Source organism: Xyrauchen texanus, chromosome 33, assembly GCF_025860055.1.
Source record: "Xyrauchen texanus isolate HMW12.3.18 chromosome 33, RBS_HiC_50CHRs, whole genome shotgun sequence".
Taxonomy (NCBI): domain Eukaryota; kingdom Metazoa; phylum Chordata; class Actinopteri; order Cypriniformes; family Catostomidae; genus Xyrauchen; species Xyrauchen texanus.
The window spans coordinates 3,588,697-3,607,112 of record NC_068308.1 but is presented as its reverse complement, the minus strand read 5'-3'; the positions used below and the strand labels follow the sequence as shown (position 1 = coordinate 3,607,112).

The window sequence follows — 18,416 nt, the reverse complement described above, 5'->3', positions numbered from 1 at the left end:
TCAAGATGGCGGCCACTGTAATGGAATTCAACAAACCATGGTCACCAGTCACTTGAACATTCTTCAAAATTCCTCCTTTGGTGTTCCACTGAAGAAAATCATTCAGGTTGGAAGTAAATGATGACAGAATTGGCATTTTTGTGTGGAATATTATTTTAAGAACTACAGTTTATGCTGTATTGTGAAAGATTAGTTTAATTACTGCTTATATTTAGAAATACAGAGAGATAATGAATAACCTATCAGTGACATGCTATCAACAGACCAACACTCTTCCTCCTGAGTGTCAGTACAACTGTCCTCTGTTTCCCTTTTGTGGTGTAGAACATTGTTGGAGCAAAAAATGGTATGGCATCTTTGGAGTGTTGCTCTGCATCTGTGAGATGTCCAAATGGCTGATTGGTTTGCTGGCTGATACTGTCTCTCTGTGTGTGTTCGGTGTCTCTGTCTGTCTCTCTTCAGGAGTGCCTGATCCGTCTAACTACCCTCTTAGTCCTCGTATTGTGATGTTTGGTATGTAATGTTCTATCTGTCTGTTCTTCTTGTTAATGTGCCTGTTGTGTGTTCTACAACTCACAAACAATCCACTGAACTCATAACCTTGTTTTAACATTAAACGTGCACTCAGTAGTTTTTCTGTTAATCTCATCTTGAACTTACATTGACACCTAGAAGCTTGGATGCATTCATCGTTTACCTTAATTATTTAATTTATTTAAAAAAGCATCTCAAGTTTGGCATAATTTTTGTCATGTCAAATCATGCCAGTTATTATTGAAATAAATGTACAACATTTAATGCATAGCATGTTCTTTATTGAAACAATATACTGTACTGGCAAGCGTACTACTACTTTTTGCAAGCATGCTTTATGGCTGTGTTGGGAATAGCATACTACCACTGTTCATACTATTTCTTCATTATGTATACTGTGTGCCGTATGTGAATTTTCTGTATGCGTGGAGTACCCAGATGATGTGCTTCATTTACCAAAATGTGCCGTATAAAACAGCATTGGTCTGTCAGAAGTTTGGACATTTATCATGAAATTGGAATTAGTTGCTCACCTCAATCTGGGTGGTGGAGGACAAATCTCAGTTGCCTCTAAGTTTGAGATGTCAATCCGCGCATCTTATCATGTGGCTTGTTGAGTGCGTTACCGTGGAGACGTAGTGCATGTGGAGGCTTCACGCTATTCTCCACGGCATCCACGCGCAACTCACAACATGCCCCACTGAGAGCGAGAACCACATTATAGTACCACAAGGAGGTTACACCATGTGACTCTACCCTCCCTAGCAACTGGACCAATTTGTTTCCCTGACCTGGCAGGAGTCACTCAGCACGCCCTGGATTCGAACTTGTGACTCCAGGGGTGGTAGTCAACGTTTTTACTCGCTGAGCTACCCAGGCCCCCTGGATGCCTCTAATGTAATGTGACGATGTGGCATTGTACTGATTAAAAGTTTATCATTGCAAATTGCATACTGTTTCACAGAAATAGTAAGCAGTATACAGTATATACTGTATGCAGTATTCTAGTATTCCATTCGGATGCAGCCAAAGTGTGCCTGCAAAAGTCGTTCCTCATGACATCCTGTTGTAAATATAGCTCTGTAATTATATTTACACTGTAATTGTCTATCCTTAGTATGCCTTTTCTTGCTTTCACTATGCATGACTTTTCATTCAGACATATCTCAAACTTTTAAACCACTCATGCTTAACAGTCTCTAGTTTAAAAAGAATGGTGCTTAAAACAATAATCCAGTGAGGGGCAGTTATTTGGACAAAAAAGTCTTGTTGATGAGAGAGGTCAGAGGAGAATGGCCAGACTGGTTTGAGCTGACAGGAAGGTGACAGTAACCCAAATAACCACACATAAGAACAGTTATATGCAGAAAAGCATTTCTGAACATACAACACGTCGAACATTGTGGCAGATGGGCTACAGTAGCTGAAGAGCCCTCCGGGTACCACTACTGCCAGCTTAGAACAGGAAACTGAGGCTGCAGTAGCCAGAGTCTTACCAAACTGTACCGTAAACAATTGGAAAAACATTACCAGGTCTGACAAATCTGGATTTCTGCTGTTTTCTGTTTCTTGGCTGACAGAAGTGGAACCCGACGTGGTCTTCTGCTGATGTAGCCCGTCTGCCTCAAGTTTCGACATGTTGTACATTCTGAGATGCTATTCTGCTCACTACAATTGTACAGAGTGGTTATCTGAGTTACCGTAGCCTTTCTGTCAACTCAAACCAGTCTGGCCATTCTCTATCCTCTCTCATCAACAGGACATTTCCATCCACTGCCACTGCCACTCACTGGATGTTTTTTTTTTATTTTGGCACCATTCAGAGTAAATTCTAGAGACTGTTGTGTGAAAATCCCAGGAGATCATCAGTTACAGAAATACTAAAACCAGCCCGTCTGGCACCAACAATCATGCCACGGTCTAAATCACTTAGATCACATGTTTTCACCATTTTGATGGCTGATTTTAACTAAAGCTCCTAACCCATTATACATTACACTGCTGCCACATGATTGGCTGATTACATAATCGCATGAATAAGTTGATGTACAAGTGTACCTAATAAAGTGGCCAGAGAGTGTATATTGTCACAGAATATGAGCTGATGCCAATTGAAATTTATAGTTAACCGCTTTATTGAATTAATTAGTAATTTATTTGAATAGTATGAAAAGTATTTAAAGTATTTTACAGAAAAGGTGTCACTAAGTTTTTTATGTCACCATAAAGGTAAAAAAATGCCCTTAAAAATCAGATCCCAGTGGAAAATATTGTCCTATAATGAAAAGTTCATTTCTGACCCTACTATGAATGCATCTTATCTCATAATAGATCTCACTTTAGCTCGTTAAAAAGGTGACTTCATGGATGTCTCCAATCTTTTAACACAACTAATTTATTTGAAAGTAGAAAGAGATTTGTGCATGAACAAATGGTTGGCATAGATATCCAGTATTGAGCAAAATATCACAAGAATAACTGTCAAAACATTTTCTCAAAAAAAAAAAAACATTCAAAATTTTGCCTAATTCACATCCTTGCATTTGTACATTTAGCAAATGTTAACATTGTCGTAAGTACATGACATACCCTCTTGACATTTATGTGCTAATTTAATATATCACCTAATTTAAATTGTTAAACAAAGGGGGTTTCATGTTTTCAAATGTTAATTTGACTTTACATAACAGAGAAATAATTTATGGGGTGTTGAATACTTTCTGAAGGCACAGAAACAAAAGAAATGACAATGACTTACACCACAGTGAACAATACATGCTAAAGATAAATAAATACAGTGCAGAGTAAAATATATGTTCAAATCTATAACTCTCTTTGTGCATGAAGATGCTCTTCTAGCTGATCTGGAGAATTCAGCATTCCCTCTGGCACGCTGTCCTGTCCTGCTGACCTCTGACCCTCCAGTGACCTCTGAACCCTCGCCCACTGCTCAGGATCCTCCCCAGACCCGACCTCCTCCTCCTGCATACACACCACAACAAGTATGCCGTGACATACACAAAACACAAGCACACATCTGTGATGTCTCCAACCTGATGTCAAAGTGAAAACTTGACTCTACATACATTTTTGCAAAACTTGTTATGCGTGTCTCCAGGTGTGTTTTTATTCACATTCACTCAAATAATGACTTCAGTGGCTGATTCTGACTTAATAAACACGTATTTTTCTCTCTATTACTCCGAACCTGCTATGTTATGATATCAACGCATTTTTTGATAAATGATTTTACGCTTGAATAACAGACCCACCTACATATATACACTTATTCCAAAGTGATCAGCTTGCACAGTAGTGCACCTCATAGAGCTTTGGACTTTTGACTCAGAAGTCTGCGGTTCAAAACAAGCCAAGAACTCAAGCTGATATGTGACAAAACAGAAGTGACATGAAATTATGTGCTTTTCATTTTGCTTCTACATTTTAAAACACTATCGGTTAAGATTAGGTGGGGGTTAAGGGTAATGATGTCTGTTTTGTTAAACTCATTTCTCTTTTCAGACACTTTTGGTTAAGTTTAGGGTAAAGTTTTAGGTTAGGTTGGCATGTTTTACTTATTAAAACTAAAATTCACCTTAAAAACCTTGTCTGATTACATCCTCATTTTGCTCGGTTTTGGTGCCCCCTGCTGGAAATTTCAGTTTAAAAGTACAGTCAAACATTTTATGAAGCACATAATTTCAGTTCTGCAAAAATGTTGCAATGCTCATGCAAATTTCATGAGACCAGGCTGGATGTTTCGAAGCAAAATCAATTATTCATTTCACAGTCATTCAAACTGTATCAAAAGCCTGTGCTTTCTGTTCATCTCTTTTACAGACTGTTTCTGCTGCGATGAACGGCTCTCAGAACTCAAACCCAGACAAACTTTACAGGTATTTAAGCTCTGGAGAGCATGATGCCCTATGATAAATCATTCCTACTGTATCATATGTTAATCTCCACATAAGATACATATAATATTCTTACTTAAAAATGCTATAAGCGATTTTAGCCGTTCTAACATCCACAAGACTGCTTTGAATTTGCCATAGAAAGCCATCATTCCAAAACACCACACATCAAAGACAGCGTTAAGTCTGGCACTAAGCAGAAAAGCAGCATTAGTGTTAAACAGAACAGTAGCAAAATTGTGCCCTCAACTGACAACTATTACGAATCATTCAGAATGTGGCACCAAGCCTCAACGAGCAACTTCAGTTTCAACAAATGTATGCACAAAATGATTGACAGGCAGAAAGCGTCAAAGACGGTTTGGATAATAATTTTGTAATATATGATTATTTTCCACCCTGTCTCTGGCCCTCTTTCTGAAACGCTCGGTTTTGGTATAAGCGCCTCCTTTAACTTCAATGTAAATGCCCACTGTTCTGACTGGCTAACATCGTGTAGCCCCTCAAATTAATTTTTTAAAACTCAACTTTGTAAACTCAGTCTAAAGAGAATGAACAAGCTCCACAACATTGTAAAACAAAATTTCAGGGTTTACACATAACGCACATCCAACATGTTGCATCTGAATATATTAAAATGTTAATCTCAAGCACTACTGTTAACACTCACACCCTGTCTACACCGGACGCAAGAGTCGCGTTGTGTCAAAAGTAATAGAACCCATAATAATCAATGACGCTGTCTGCCATGGAAGCGTCTGTTGCGTCACATCGTGTTGTGCAGACAGTAAACAGATGTCCCATTCCATTTTGTGCTGCACATGCTGGTGTTACTACTGCCAACAACACATATAAAGGTTTAGGAAGTTTGTGTCGACGTGCCTCAAGCCGTTGCACTGCGTCGCAATCCAGTTTCCAGTATCATCCTGAACTGAAATGCACATCGCCGGAAACGCATCTAAGCAGTCAAAGACGTCCATCCAGTGCATGTTTTCATACACCAACAATTAAAAATAGTGCAGATGGATGAAAGAATGCATCTATGATGCGTTTGTGCTCAAAACAGCAAGAGGCAGCAGCTGAATGAAAGAGAATAGATTTTCCTCTTCAGAGATGTAACTTGTCACTGCATCTTTTAAAAGTGGCCTGAGATATGTATCAAGTGGTCAAAGATGTCTGTCTGTGCATATTTAAATACAAAAATAATTGAAAATAGTCCAGAGGAGTCCCCTTAGGTGTTCAGGCCTTGTTTGTCCTGCTGTTTCTCTCTCTGTGAGCGAACGGAAGCACCAGTGGGTGGGGTCAAGGGTGAGATGATTTTAAGTTGGCGTTAATGTATTTGAGCTGTAGAGGCGGTGATAAAATGAGGTACCCCAAATAATGTTGGGTAGTCGTGGACTAGAGAATGAGGTGTTTTTGCAGCTTGGTTTTAATGAATGCTTTTATTGCATTGGGGATTAAGTTTTGAGTTCTGAAATTAACAGTATGATTTTTTAAATTTGATTCCTCATGACATGACCCCTTTAAACATAAGCAAATATTATTACAATATATAATGTTTAATGGATGAGCGCTGCTCATATCCACCTCTGAAAGCTGCTGCTCAAAAGAATCCGGAAGCATTGTTGCTCCAAAACGACATTAAAAGTACCATAAAAGTACACCAAGTGACTTGTGCACTATATTCCAAGTCTTCTGAAGCCATATTATCGCTTAGTGTGAAAATAGAAGCATATTCTATTTTTGGTTGCACTATCCCTCTGTTAAGATTGCGAGTGTTATGTTAACCGATGACTTCGTAACTTGTTTTCAGTACAGTATGTAAACCGCGCTCCCCGCGCACAGCAGACCCTCCCCCTGCCTTCTCTTCATCCTCAGTTCTGGGAGGCGGTCTAAGTGAACTCGATCATTTACTGCAGGAGCTCAATGCCACACAGTTCAACATAACAGGTATGAGTGTGTGCTGCCTTCATAGTAGCTTAAAAAAGTTATGTAATGTGAGTATATGTGCAAGGACAGGTAATGTCCCCAGCAGTTATTGGCTCTGTCTATAATCCATCAGGCATGAAAACTCCTCACCTTTGGGCGAAATTTGCCATTTTCAAACAAAATGGGTCACCTGCGTGATATGTGCAGATCCGATGAGAAAATATTCGGGGGTGGGTGGGTGTGGCCTGCAATTACCTGCTATATCTGCATAGTTACCATAAACTTCATAACTTCAGGCTCTGCCTAACCAATCATCACTCTTAATGACGAAACCTGACAGCCAATCCGAGTCAGAGTAGGGCGGGGTTTTTTTCAAAGTCTGCTACACCGCGAGTCGGACAACTGGACACACTGCTGAATGAACTGCACATCTGAAAGCAAGCCTGAGGTAAGTTAGTTTACAATGTTAACTGTCCTGTCAGATACAGTGATGTTGCCAAATTCATTATTTAACCCATTATTAACCAATTATGTTAGCTAAGCTAATTGTTCATTTATGGAGACGAGTGGCAGCAACCTGGATGTAATGTAGGCTAACGTCAACAACAGGATAAATCGTGTCGGTATCTTTCCGTTGTTGCACGTTATCTATACAACATGTAAGCTAATGCAAGCAGGAGCAAGTTCCTATCTGCTAGCTTTTACAGAAATGAGCCTGACCTCCGTTTTACATGTTGAATACGATGCTGATAAATTAATAACGCACTTTATACATTTTAAATGATCATGGCCAGAAAGATACAGATTTTAATTTAATAATTGTATTGTACCGTATTGGTCCGAATATAAGACAATGTTTTTTTCCCCTCATAATTTGTCTGAAAAAGCACTCGTCACAGCCGAGCAGAAATGCGTTCCAGATACTGTTCTGTGCTTGCCCGGAGCAGAAATGCTCCCTCGCGAGGACTGTTTTATGCCCGCGTATACGGTTCAGTGCACTCGTATTACGTACACATGCCTGTTTTTTATGTGCGCTGTTATTGTACTAGGCAGGTGCCATAACAAATTGTATTTACCCATAATGTGTAACATTCAATAGCCATTCATACCGTGAAGTACACCCTCCAATCCGGGGAGAAGACGGCAGTCGAGTTCTTCAGACGAGATGATGTCAAATATGGGGAGGTGGATCGCACACTCTGCAAGAACATCCGTTCAGCAGGAACCACTAACAAACACCAGCAGCAGCAGAGTCTGCTTGAAAAGAGACTCAACTGTGGCTGCAAAGGATCCAGTAGTGCTCAGGATCTCAAAAAACAGACAGCTGAAGAGAAGAGGGCAAGGCTGAGACATGCTGCTAAACAGAGAAAACGGGCCTTGAGAGTCTGGTTCAGGCGAAAAATAAAAACAGACCATTCTTATGCTGTGTGATTTGTGGAATGACTTGCCTCCACACATTAAAATGGACCCCATATTTTATGTGTTTTATGTGTTATTATATTTTGTGCAGCACTTTGGTAACCTTGTTGTTTTTTAAAATGTGCTACTGTATATAAATAATGTTGATTGGATTGGATTTTTTGCTGGCGTATCCTTCTCACCTTTTTTACCCCTGACCAGTTTTCATGTCTGATCGATAATTGGGTATTAAATAGATTTTCTTTGGGATTTCCAAAATAGAAAAACCTACTACCTACTTTTTATTTTTTTAAAGAAAGTAGTGTTAAGTGTGTATACTGTGTACTTCATGTAAATAATCTATGTACATTACCTAACACAAATTACACAATATAAATACTGCGCACTTACACTATATATTATGCACTCAGCCATCTGTTGTATGAATTTTCACACTATTTACACTACAAAATACTGTTGAATACAGCACAAGTATGCAATTTGGGACACTGCTATTGAATATTCACATTAACTACTACATTCGCCTAAAATACAGAGCACGTTGCATGAGAGACGTCTAGTTTACGGATGTAACCTCCGTTCCCTGATGGAGGGAACGAGACGTTGTGTCGGAGAAGCGACACTAGGGGTCCAATTTAAATCCGCCATGCGCTGAGCCGTGTACGTGTTCTGCTGACACAGGAGCGGGCAGGTATTTGTTACGTGCCATACGACCAGCTGTGTCAGACTGCACGTACCCTTCCCCAATGCCCCAGAAAAGTCGTCTGAATCCTTATGGTTACCCTAGGCAGGGGAACAAGGCGACGCTTGCCAACCTGGGAAAGGGCCAAGCCTGGCTGGGCCTCTTTTCTCTCTATGTTTCTCGCATAGAGCAATAGACAGACGGGGCCCTTACACGCACTGAGGGAAGGGGGTCTTACCCAATTCCCATTCTTTCAGGGGGAAAAAGACCCTGCGGAGACCACCCCTTCCCAACTGGGGAGGTACGGTGGTGAATACATCACATGTGTTTTTAGGCGGCACGTGGAAGTGGCGCGGTGGCAGATCCAGCCTCAGCGAGGGTGGAGTTGCTACACACGGCGACCGGGGGGCAGCCGAAACTTACCCAAGGAAAACGCGGGTCTGCTCGTAAGGTGACCGTATCGCAAAAAACACACGGGGGAGTCCGCGTAGGAGTCCCTACACTGTGGAGCACCTATTCCAGTACAGGGTAGATCTGAGTACCCGCAGTGGATTGGGTCGGCAAGTTCCTCTGCCGAACTGTGGACCCACGAGTGCTAGGGAGGAATCGACCAGGGATTCGCGTTGAGTGGAGTCTCCTGGGAAAAAAGACGCACTGTTTTACCTCAAGCGAGGGAAAGGGTGTATATGCAAGCGATTCACCCGGCCAGCCCATCAGCGTGTTACCGAGTTCTACTGGCTCGGACCTGAGAAAACACGGGATGAAACTGACTCAACCCTGAGATTGTAGTATCTCGCAAAGGTGTTGGGTGTCACCCAACCCACTGCTCTACAAATATCTGCCAGGGAGGTACCCTTGGCCAGTGCCCACGAGGACGCAACACTCCTTGTCGAGTGAGCTCGGACCCGCAAGGGCCCCCCACGGCCTGGGTGTGATAAGCCAATGAAATGGCATCTACAACCCAGTGTGAAAGCCTCTGTTTGGAGACAGCGTTTCCTTTCCGCTGTCCCCCAAAGCATACAAAGAGCTGCTCAGAGCGTCTAAAGCTCTGTGTGCGGTCCAGGTAGGTACGCAAGGCACGTACCGGACACAGCAACGAAGGGGCTGGGTCTGCCTCCTCCTGGGGCAGTGCTTGCAGGTTCACTACCTGGTCTCTGAAGGGCGTGGTAGGAACCTTGGGCACATAGCCCGGTCGCGGTCTTAGGATCACATGAGTGTCTGCCGGACCGAACTCCAGGCAAGTGTCGCTGACAGAGAACACTTGCAGGTCCCCGACCCTCTTGATGGAGGCGGAGCCGATCAGCAGGGCAGTCTTAAGAGAGAGGGCCCTGAGTCCAACTGATTCTAGCGGCTCGAAGGGAGGTCTCTGGAGGCCCGCGAGGACTACCAAGAGGTCCCAGGAGGGGAACAGGCTTGGCCGGGAGGGATTTAACCTCCGGGCGCCTCTTAGGAACCTGATGATTAAGTCGTGCTTACCAAGGGACTTGCCGTCTACTGCGTTGTGGTGAGCCGCGATAGCAGCGACATACACCTTTAGGGTGGAAGGGGACAGCCTCCCCTCCAGCCTCTCTTGTAGGAATAAGAGTACCGACCTAACTGCGCACCTCTGTGGGTCTTCCGCCCTGTAAGAACACCAATCTGCGAACAAGCGCCACTTCTGGGCGTAAAGCTGCCTGGTAGAAGGGGCTCTGGCTTGGTTGATTGTGTCTACGACGGTAGGTGGTAGACCAGCTAGATCTTTCGCGTCCCGTCCAGGGACCAGACGTGGAGTTTCCAAAGGTCTGGATGTGGATGCCAGAGCATGCCCTGCCCCTGAGAAAGAAGGTCCTTCCTCAGGGGGATTCGCCAGGGAGGGGCTGTCGCGAGGAGCACGAGGTCCAAGAACCAGGCCCGGTTGGGCCAGTAGGGAGCCACTAATGTGACTTGTTCCTCGTCCTCCCTGACCTTGCACAGCACCTGTGCAAGAAGGCTCACTGGGGGAAATGCATACTTGCGTAGCCCCGTGGGCCAGCTGTGCGCCAGCGCATCGGTTAGTGGGAGGTCTCTCGGGAGGCAAGCAGGTCTACCTGGGCTCTGCCGAACCGTTCCCAAATCAGCTGGGCCGACTGGGGGTGGAGCTTCCACTCTCCACTGGGTAAGCTTTGTCGTGGGAGTGCGTCCGCTACCACATTGAGCTTGCCGGGAATGTGAGTGGCACGCAGCGACCTGAGTCCAAAGGAGGAGACGACGGGCGAGTCGTGACATGTGGTGAGAGCATACGCCACCTTGCCGATTTATGTACGCTACCGCAGTGGTGCAGTCTGACCTGATTAGGATGTGTTTGTCTCGAATTAACAGGAGAAACCACCGCAGGGCAAAGAAGACAGTCAACAACTCTAGGCAATTGATATGCCAGCGCAGCGGGGCCCCTCTCCAACGGCCTGCAGCTGCGTGCCCTTTGCACACGGCACCCCAACCCAATCTGGAGGCGTCGGTAGTGACCAGGATGCGTCGGAACACCTGCTGCAGGGGCACTCCTGCCCGTCGAAAGCAGAGGTCTGTCCAGGGTTTTTGTATTTTTCGGCAGGCAGGGGTGATTGTCACACAGTGCGTGCCGTGGCGCCATGCTCGTCTCGGGACTCGAGTGTGAAGCCAGTGCTGAATCGGTCTCATATGCATCAACCCCAGCGCGTGGTCGCGGCGGAAGGATGCTATATGCCCCAGGAGCCTCTGGAAGAGTTTTAGAGGGACCGTAGTGCCTGGCCTGAATTTGGCGAGGCATTTCAGCACCGACTGCGCACGCTCGTTGGTGAGACATGCGGACATTGATACTGAGTCTAAATCCATGCCGAGAAAGGAGATGCTCTGGACCGGGGTGAGCTTGCTCTTTTCTCGGTTGACCTGAAGCCCCAAGCGGCTGAGGTGCCTGAGCACCTGGTCTCTGTGAGCGCATAGTAACTCTCGGGAGTGGGCTAGTATGAGCCAGTCGTCGAGGTAATTGAGTATGCGGATGCCATCTTCTCGGAGTGGGGCAAGAGCTGCCTCTGCGACTTTCATGAAGACGCGGGGGGACAGAGACATGCCAAAGGGGAGGACTTTGTACTGAAATGTATGGCCGTCGAACGTGAACCATAGAAAGGGTCGATGTCGCGGGAAAATTGAGACGTGGAAGTACGCGTCCTTCAGGTCTACCGCTGCGAACCAATCTAGGTGCTGGACGCTTGTCAAGATACACTTGTGCGTGAGCATTTTGAACGGGAGTTTGAGCAGCGCTCGATTGAAAACTCGCAGGTCCAAGATTGGTCGTAAGCCGCTGCCTTTCTTGGGTATAATGAAGTAAGTGCTGTAGAAACCCTTCTTCATTTCGGTTGGAGGGACAGGCTCTATCGCGTCTTTGAGTAAGAGAGTAGTGATCTCCGCGCGCAGGAATTTGGCGTGTTGGTCGTGCACTGCGGTAAAGCGGACGCCAGTGAAGGGGGGCGGGGGCCTGGCAAACTGAATTGCGTAACCGAGTCGGATGATCCGGGCCAGCCAGCGAGACGGGTTGGGAAGTGAAAGCCACGCATCCAATCTCTGTGCTAATGGCACCAATGGGACGGTTATTTTTGACATACCCGGCGGGGCTTCGCAGCGGGGTGGAGCAGGTAGTATGCCGTCGGGAGGCGTGGACGCGTCCCGAGGCTCTGGTGCTGAGAAAAGACTCAAAGCACTTACCTTGCTCCGGGCATCCGGCAGGGGGCGGGTTGGTGACTGAGGAGGAGGTCCTGTAGTGGCGTCCTCTTGACTCGTCAGAACCGGCCGGCCGGGGAACAGTCGTGGGGCTGAAGGCTGGCCTGGGGTCCGTGTCCAGCGTGCCGGGACTGTTGAGATCTGGGGGCAGAGTGCCGTGTGGGCCAGATGACACAGAGACAGAGGAAATAGCTCTTTTATTGAGAATTTGGGTACCGCTGCCCTGGTTAAGGGGAGCGGCAAAAGAAAAGTTAAAGGAAAATTCTCCTCCCGGCCCTCCCCCGGGGGACGGAGTGGTCTTACCATCTCCGGAGCTAACGTCTTGGGCTCTGGGTCGTCCGTCTCAGGAGCACCTGGGAGCCTTCTGGGTCCTCAAGGGGGTCCGTGAGACGGGGGGGCGTCTGCTTCCCGCGGAGCGCCGACGCCGTGGGCTGAGAGCTGGGCCCAGGTTGAGGTGGAGCAGCTTGTCGTTTCCTCGCAGGGGGACGCCCTCGGCGAGCAGACGGGGCAGGGCCCGGGGCGGCAGGTTTGCGGCGGGGCAGGATATGTGATATCACCTCCGTCTGTTTCTTCACCGCGGAGAACTGCTGGGTGAAGTCCTCCACGGTGTCGCTGAAGAGACTGAACTGGAGACTGGGGCGTCGAGAAAGCGAAGCTTGTCGGTCTCATGCATCTCGACCAGGTTCAGCCATAGGTGTCGTTCCTGGACCACGAGGGTGGCCATCGCCTGCCCGAGTGACTGCGCTTTGACCTTCGTGGCTCTGAGGGCGAGGTCGGTCGCTGAGCGCAGTTCCTGCAGCACGTCGGGATCAGGGCTACCCATGTGCAGTTCTTTGAGCACCTTGGCCTGGTGGACTTGCAGGAGGGCCATGGCGTGCAGGGCGGAAGCGGCAGTTCCGGCGGCGCTGTAGACCTTCGCTGTCAGCGAGGATGTTGTCCTACAGGCCTTGGAAAGGAGTACAGGGCAACCGCGCCAGGTGGTAGGGTTTCCGGGGCATAGATGGAGCGCAACAGCTCTATCCACCAGGGGGATCGTCGTGTACCCGTGGGCCGCTCCGCCGTCGAGGGTAGCGAGAGCGGATGAGCGTGTGGCTTTGTGATGTCGTGTGGTGAACGGTGCCCTCCACAGCGACGTCAGCTCATCGTGCACTTCCGGGAAAAATGGGACCCGGGGGGGGCGTGGCTGTGAGCGGCATCGGGACCCCAGGAACCAGTCATCCAACTGCGATGGCTGTGGGGAGGACGGGGGATTCCAGTCCAAGCCCACGCTGGCGGCGGCCCGGGAAAGCATGTCAGACATCTGAGCGTCAGCCTCGGCTTGGGCGTGCTGGCCCGCAGGCGGCAGCCCAAGGGAGTCATCTGCGTCAGACACCGCGCTGTCCGATGCAGCGGCGAGCTCATCCACCTCTAGCTCTAGAGGATAGGCAAGCTGGCTGTGAGGCGAGCTGCTGTTGCCTCGAGCACGGACGGGAGTCAACGTGCGTGCCGGGGGACAGGTGGTCCGAGGGGGGGTACCCGACGGAGCCGCACCCGCTGCCATCCCCGAATCGCTTCCAGCGCCACTTGCACCGTCCTCAATCCCGTGGAAAGAAGGAGCAATGCGAGGTGCGGCTGGAGTGGCTTGCTTACGGTTGTAAGCAAGCCGCGACCGCAACGTTGTCATGTTCATGTTCTCGTAGTGAGAACATGAACCATCCACAAACGCAGCCTCGGTGTGATCGCTGCCCAGACACACGAGACAACGCCTGTGGCCGTCTGAAGCTGAGAGCACTCTACCGCATCCAGGAACTACACAGGGGCGGAAAGGCATCTTTACAAAGACGCGTCCTGAAAAGGACGTTCAATGCCGCTGTGTATTTGCTCTTTTAGAGAAAATTACTCTTTTAAAGAAAATCACTCTTTTAAAACTCAGTTTTAAAAACAGAGTTTTTTATACTGCGCTGTCGAAGCGCCCAGGGGCAATATGCACTGCCGTGCAAATAGAAGAATCGCAGCTGTAATGCGCCCTCAATCCAACAGCATGCAGTAGCATCAGAGGAATACAGAAATGGGTGTGTTTCACTGCGAACAGCATGCACAACCATCGGCTCCGAAGAAAATTTCTGAATGAACTCTAGTATTTGCCTCGCCTTTATACCCGTATGTCCGGGGGCGGGGTATGCAAATACTGACTGCCAACTTCTCATTGGCCTTTTTTCAATGGATCAGAGGCATATTCGGCGCTCAAGAGAGACCCCCAGTGTCGCTTCTCCGACACAACGTGGAGAGAGCGACAGACGGGGAACTGTATTTCACAAAGCAATCAAAAATCTTGACCTTCTTTTTCAAGTGTGAATAATGAATTGGAAGCAATATCAAATTTTTACTTCTCTTTCACGACTAATTATTTGATCAGACTGGCAAAAGTTTAGACATTTTAACATATAGTTGGGTTCAAATGGAAAATTATGGTATATATTTTCAAGATGATAACTAGATGCTACTCGCTGAAGGTCATCTGACTACTAAGTAAAATTGCATTTATTTGAAACATTTATTGTTGCATAATGTTTACTTATTTTAAAATATTAAAAACACTGAAGAGTATTCATTGTACTCTTCACAGTGTGCAGTAATCAGTATGTTAGTACACTGCCTGGCCAAAAAAAAAGTAGCATACTCTAATATTTTGTTGGACCGCCTTTAGCTTTGATTATAGCGTGCATTTGTCGTGGCATTGTTTCGACAACCATATGCAACATCATAAGATTTATTTCCACCCAGAATTGCGTTAATTTTTTGCCGAGATCTTGTATTGATTACGGGACAATTTAACAACACTGTAAAGTCTTCTCCAGCCCATCCCAAAGACTTTCAATGGGGTTAAGGTCAGTACTCTGTGGTGACCAATTCATGTGTGAAAATGATTCCTCATGCTCCCTGAACCACTCTTTCACAATTTGAGCCTGATGAATCTTGGTATTGTCATCCTGGAATACGCCTGTGCCGTCAGGGAAGAAAAAATCCACTGGGATAACCTGGTCATTCAGTACATTCAGGTAATCAGCTGACTTCATTTTATTGCTGCATAACTTTGCTGAGCCTCGACCTGACCAATTGAAGAAACCTCAGATCATAACACTGCCTACAGAGACTTGTACAGTGGGCACTATGCATGACGGGTGCATCACATTGGAATAGAGTAAATCTGGACTCAACAGACCACATGACCTTTTTCCATTGCTCCACAATCCAATCTTTATGCTCCCTAGCAAACTGAAGATGTTTTTTCAGATTAGCCTCACTAACAAGTGGCTTTCTTGTGGCCCCACAGCTGTTTAGTCCCAATCCTGTAAGTTCTCGTCACTTTGTGCATGTGGAAATGCTCTTACTTTCACTATTAAACATAGCCGTGAGTTCTACTGTCGATTTTTTATGATGTGACTTCACCGAGCGTTTTAGTGATCTCAAGATTTTTTTCTGACCACATTTCTTCTGTGAAGTTGACGGTTCACCACTATCCTTCCAGGTTTTAATAATGCGTTGAACAGTTCTTAACCCAATTCCAGTGATTTCAGCAATCTCCTTAGTTGTTTTCTTTGCTTGATGAAGGGCAATAATTTGCCCCTTCTGAAACACAGTAACATCTTTTCCACGACCACGGGACACGTCTTCAGACATGGTTGTTTAAGAAATGAGAAGCTACACACTGCATCAGTTAGGATTAACAGTTGAAACATATGAATCACTACAATAATGATCCAGTCATAGACTCTTGAGTATCTGCTTATTTAAATCCAAACGATTACTTTTTTTTGGCCAGGCAGTGTATTTCATTCTAATGGGACAGTTCACCCAAAAATGACAATTCTCTCATCTTTTACTCATCCTCATGCCATCCCAGATGTATTTCTTCTGCAGAACACAAACAAAGAATTTAAAAAAATGTTTTCGGTCAGTTCATACATTACAAGTCATCAGGGTCCAAAATTTTGAAGCTCAAAAAAGCACATAAAGGCAGCATAAATGTAATCGGTAACGCTTTATGTTAGGGATGAGAAATTAGATGGTAATTAATGACTAATAATTGTACTTGTAAGGGACTAGTTATGGACTTGTTTAGAATTATAAACTATATATTAAGCTTTTGTTTGCTGATTTCTTACCCTTGTCTAACAGCCTCTTTACATTTGTTTGTTCACTATCAACAAACTTATTAGGAAAAGACATCCTTTATACATGTAGGGTCTCATTACACTGTGTGAATGTGCAGCTAATAAATATAAAATAAATATAGAAGGCAGATATTTTGTAGCTTAGTGCAAAGAAGATTGTTGCTATTATGTTATTATTATGCTATAGTGTTAGATGCTATTAGCACCCCTAATTAAATACTAACACTTCAGCATGTTTATTGTGTATATTTAGAGTCCCACAGACACCCTACACCAACCCCTACCCCTAACCTACCCTGCTTTCTACATGTATTTTATATTATAAACTACACATTCACACAGAGTACTGAGAACCTTTAAAGGATGTAATTTGTGTCATACTAGCTACTGACATGTTTTGTTTTTAGAAAATAAATGCATTGTTATGACAAAAGCAAATGTAAAGGGCAAATAAATCAGCCAAGGCTTAGTAAATACTTTATAATGCCAAAGCAGTCCATAACTAGTCATTTAAAAAGTATTTATTAATCATGATTTACATCTTGGAAGTAAACGATGAGAGAATTTGTACTTTTAGGTGAACTCTCTTGAATGAAGTTTTCTTAATTCTTAACAATTAAGGTTTTCTTTTTGTCTTTGTTAGATGAGATTTTGGCCCAGTTCCCCACTACCAAAAAAGATGACAAGTCTTCAAAGTCTGGGCCGTCCTCTCCTGGGTTAGTATATTAGCCATGTACTGTATATTTATCTATAAACCCATTTACATCTCTTTTGATCAATACTGGACATCTGTAGTCCACACTACTCTCTAATTACATACAAGCATCATTACAACTGATGATATAGTCCTGCATAAATGAGAAGTCTTCATTTAAATATGTCTTAATTTGTATGTCAGTTATAAGGGGAAAGGTCAAATGTGTTTGTGTTTCTGTCTGTGTGTGTGTGTGTGTGTGTGTGTTTGTGTATTTGTTTAATCAATAAGTGTATGACTGTAAAATTTCTCTCTGTGTTTCTAGCTCTGTGAAACCTTCAGCTACATCTGCCACTCTAGAGCTGGACAAACTAATGGCGTCTCTGTCAGACTTCCGAGTCCAAAGCACAGTATGTTTGATACACATGTTGGCAGATTTTAAGTGTGTAACAAATAATATGCACAAAGAGTGATAGTTTCCAAACAGATTACCCAAACACTCCCCCCTTGTGCCATTGATTAGGTAGTGCTGCCTCAAACACGTGCCATTAGTTGAGTCAGAAGTTGTCGGACCGCAGGAAGTCAACCTGCCAATGGCTTACTTATAGCTGACTGCATATTAAACTAAGATAGGAGAAAGTATTTTAACATCCAGATATTACACACTTCACCTGAATCAAAAGTATTTGTTATTTATTATTAATATTCTATATATTTTGTGTTTGGCTGTTGTTCTGTCCTCACTAGACGTGTCACTTCTCTATCCAGCTAGACAGACAGTGAACAGGCGAGATATTGATTCATGGCTTTTGATCTTTCTCGTTAAACTTTAACATTGTAAAACTGTAAACAAACATAGAAAATACGGCAATTACAATTGTACATATTCAAAATGCATAGCTGACTGGACAGTGATACTGCCTAAATAAAGCACTTAATTGAAACATTAAATCAACATAAGCATTAAACGTTACATTGTCATGTACATTTGATACTTATACGTATTGATACGTATTCGCTAGCATACGGCGCTAACTAATGCTCACATATTGCACAATCACTTACATCACGGTTATAGTACATTTGCATCTCTAGATTAATTAATTTACTGACAAACTTACTAAACATCATATTTATATGACAAATAATAGCAACTTACAGCCTTATGCGAGCCACAACTTCACCGTACAAGCAGCTCTTCAGCCATGACACATTACAATGAACTCAACTCGACGCAAGTCATACACAAGTCATACGGAAGTTACCATACACAATCCTCGCCACAAGAGGGCGCTTAAAGGTTGACATATAACCAAATCAACCTGTCTTTACACTTAAACTGAACCATTACAGCTGTAGTTTTTAAATGACACATTCTTTTC

General features: G+C 44.8%; 1 protein-coding gene and 1 long non-coding RNA gene across 4 annotated transcripts in view; one reads left to right on the top strand and one right to left on the bottom strand.

Moving 5' to 3' along the window:
• The window catches only part of LOC127626497 (transforming growth factor beta-1-induced transcript 1 protein-like), a 36,162-nt gene that overhangs the window by 9,045 nt on the left and 8,701 nt on the right, over positions 1 to 18,416 (top strand). Inside the window, exons 2-7 of one of the 2 annotated variants that reach the window (XM_052102306.1) lie at positions 463 to 513; positions 3,382 to 3,536; positions 4,375 to 4,430; positions 6,262 to 6,398; positions 16,984 to 17,056; positions 17,360 to 17,444. In XM_052102306.1, the coding sequence (XP_051958266.1) occupies positions 463 to 513; positions 3,382 to 3,536; positions 4,375 to 4,430; positions 6,262 to 6,398; positions 16,984 to 17,056; positions 17,360 to 17,444 (557 nt within the window). The remainder of the gene's footprint in view (positions 1 to 462; positions 514 to 3,381; positions 3,537 to 4,374; positions 4,431 to 6,261; positions 6,399 to 16,983; positions 17,057 to 17,359; positions 17,445 to 18,416) is intronic. The other variant, XM_052102307.1, reaches the window with a different exon arrangement.
• LOC127626503 (uncharacterized) lies at positions 3,377 to 18,409 on the bottom strand. Of its 2 annotated transcripts, none has more exons than XR_007968461.1 (3): positions 18,194 to 18,409; positions 7,487 to 7,734; positions 3,377 to 3,516 (listed from the first exon to the last, which is right to left on the bottom strand). It is a non-coding gene; the product is annotated as an uncharacterized LOC127626503 (long non-coding RNA). The 2 variants fall into 2 exon arrangements; XR_007968462.1 differs by having other exon boundaries at positions 7,487 to 7,731.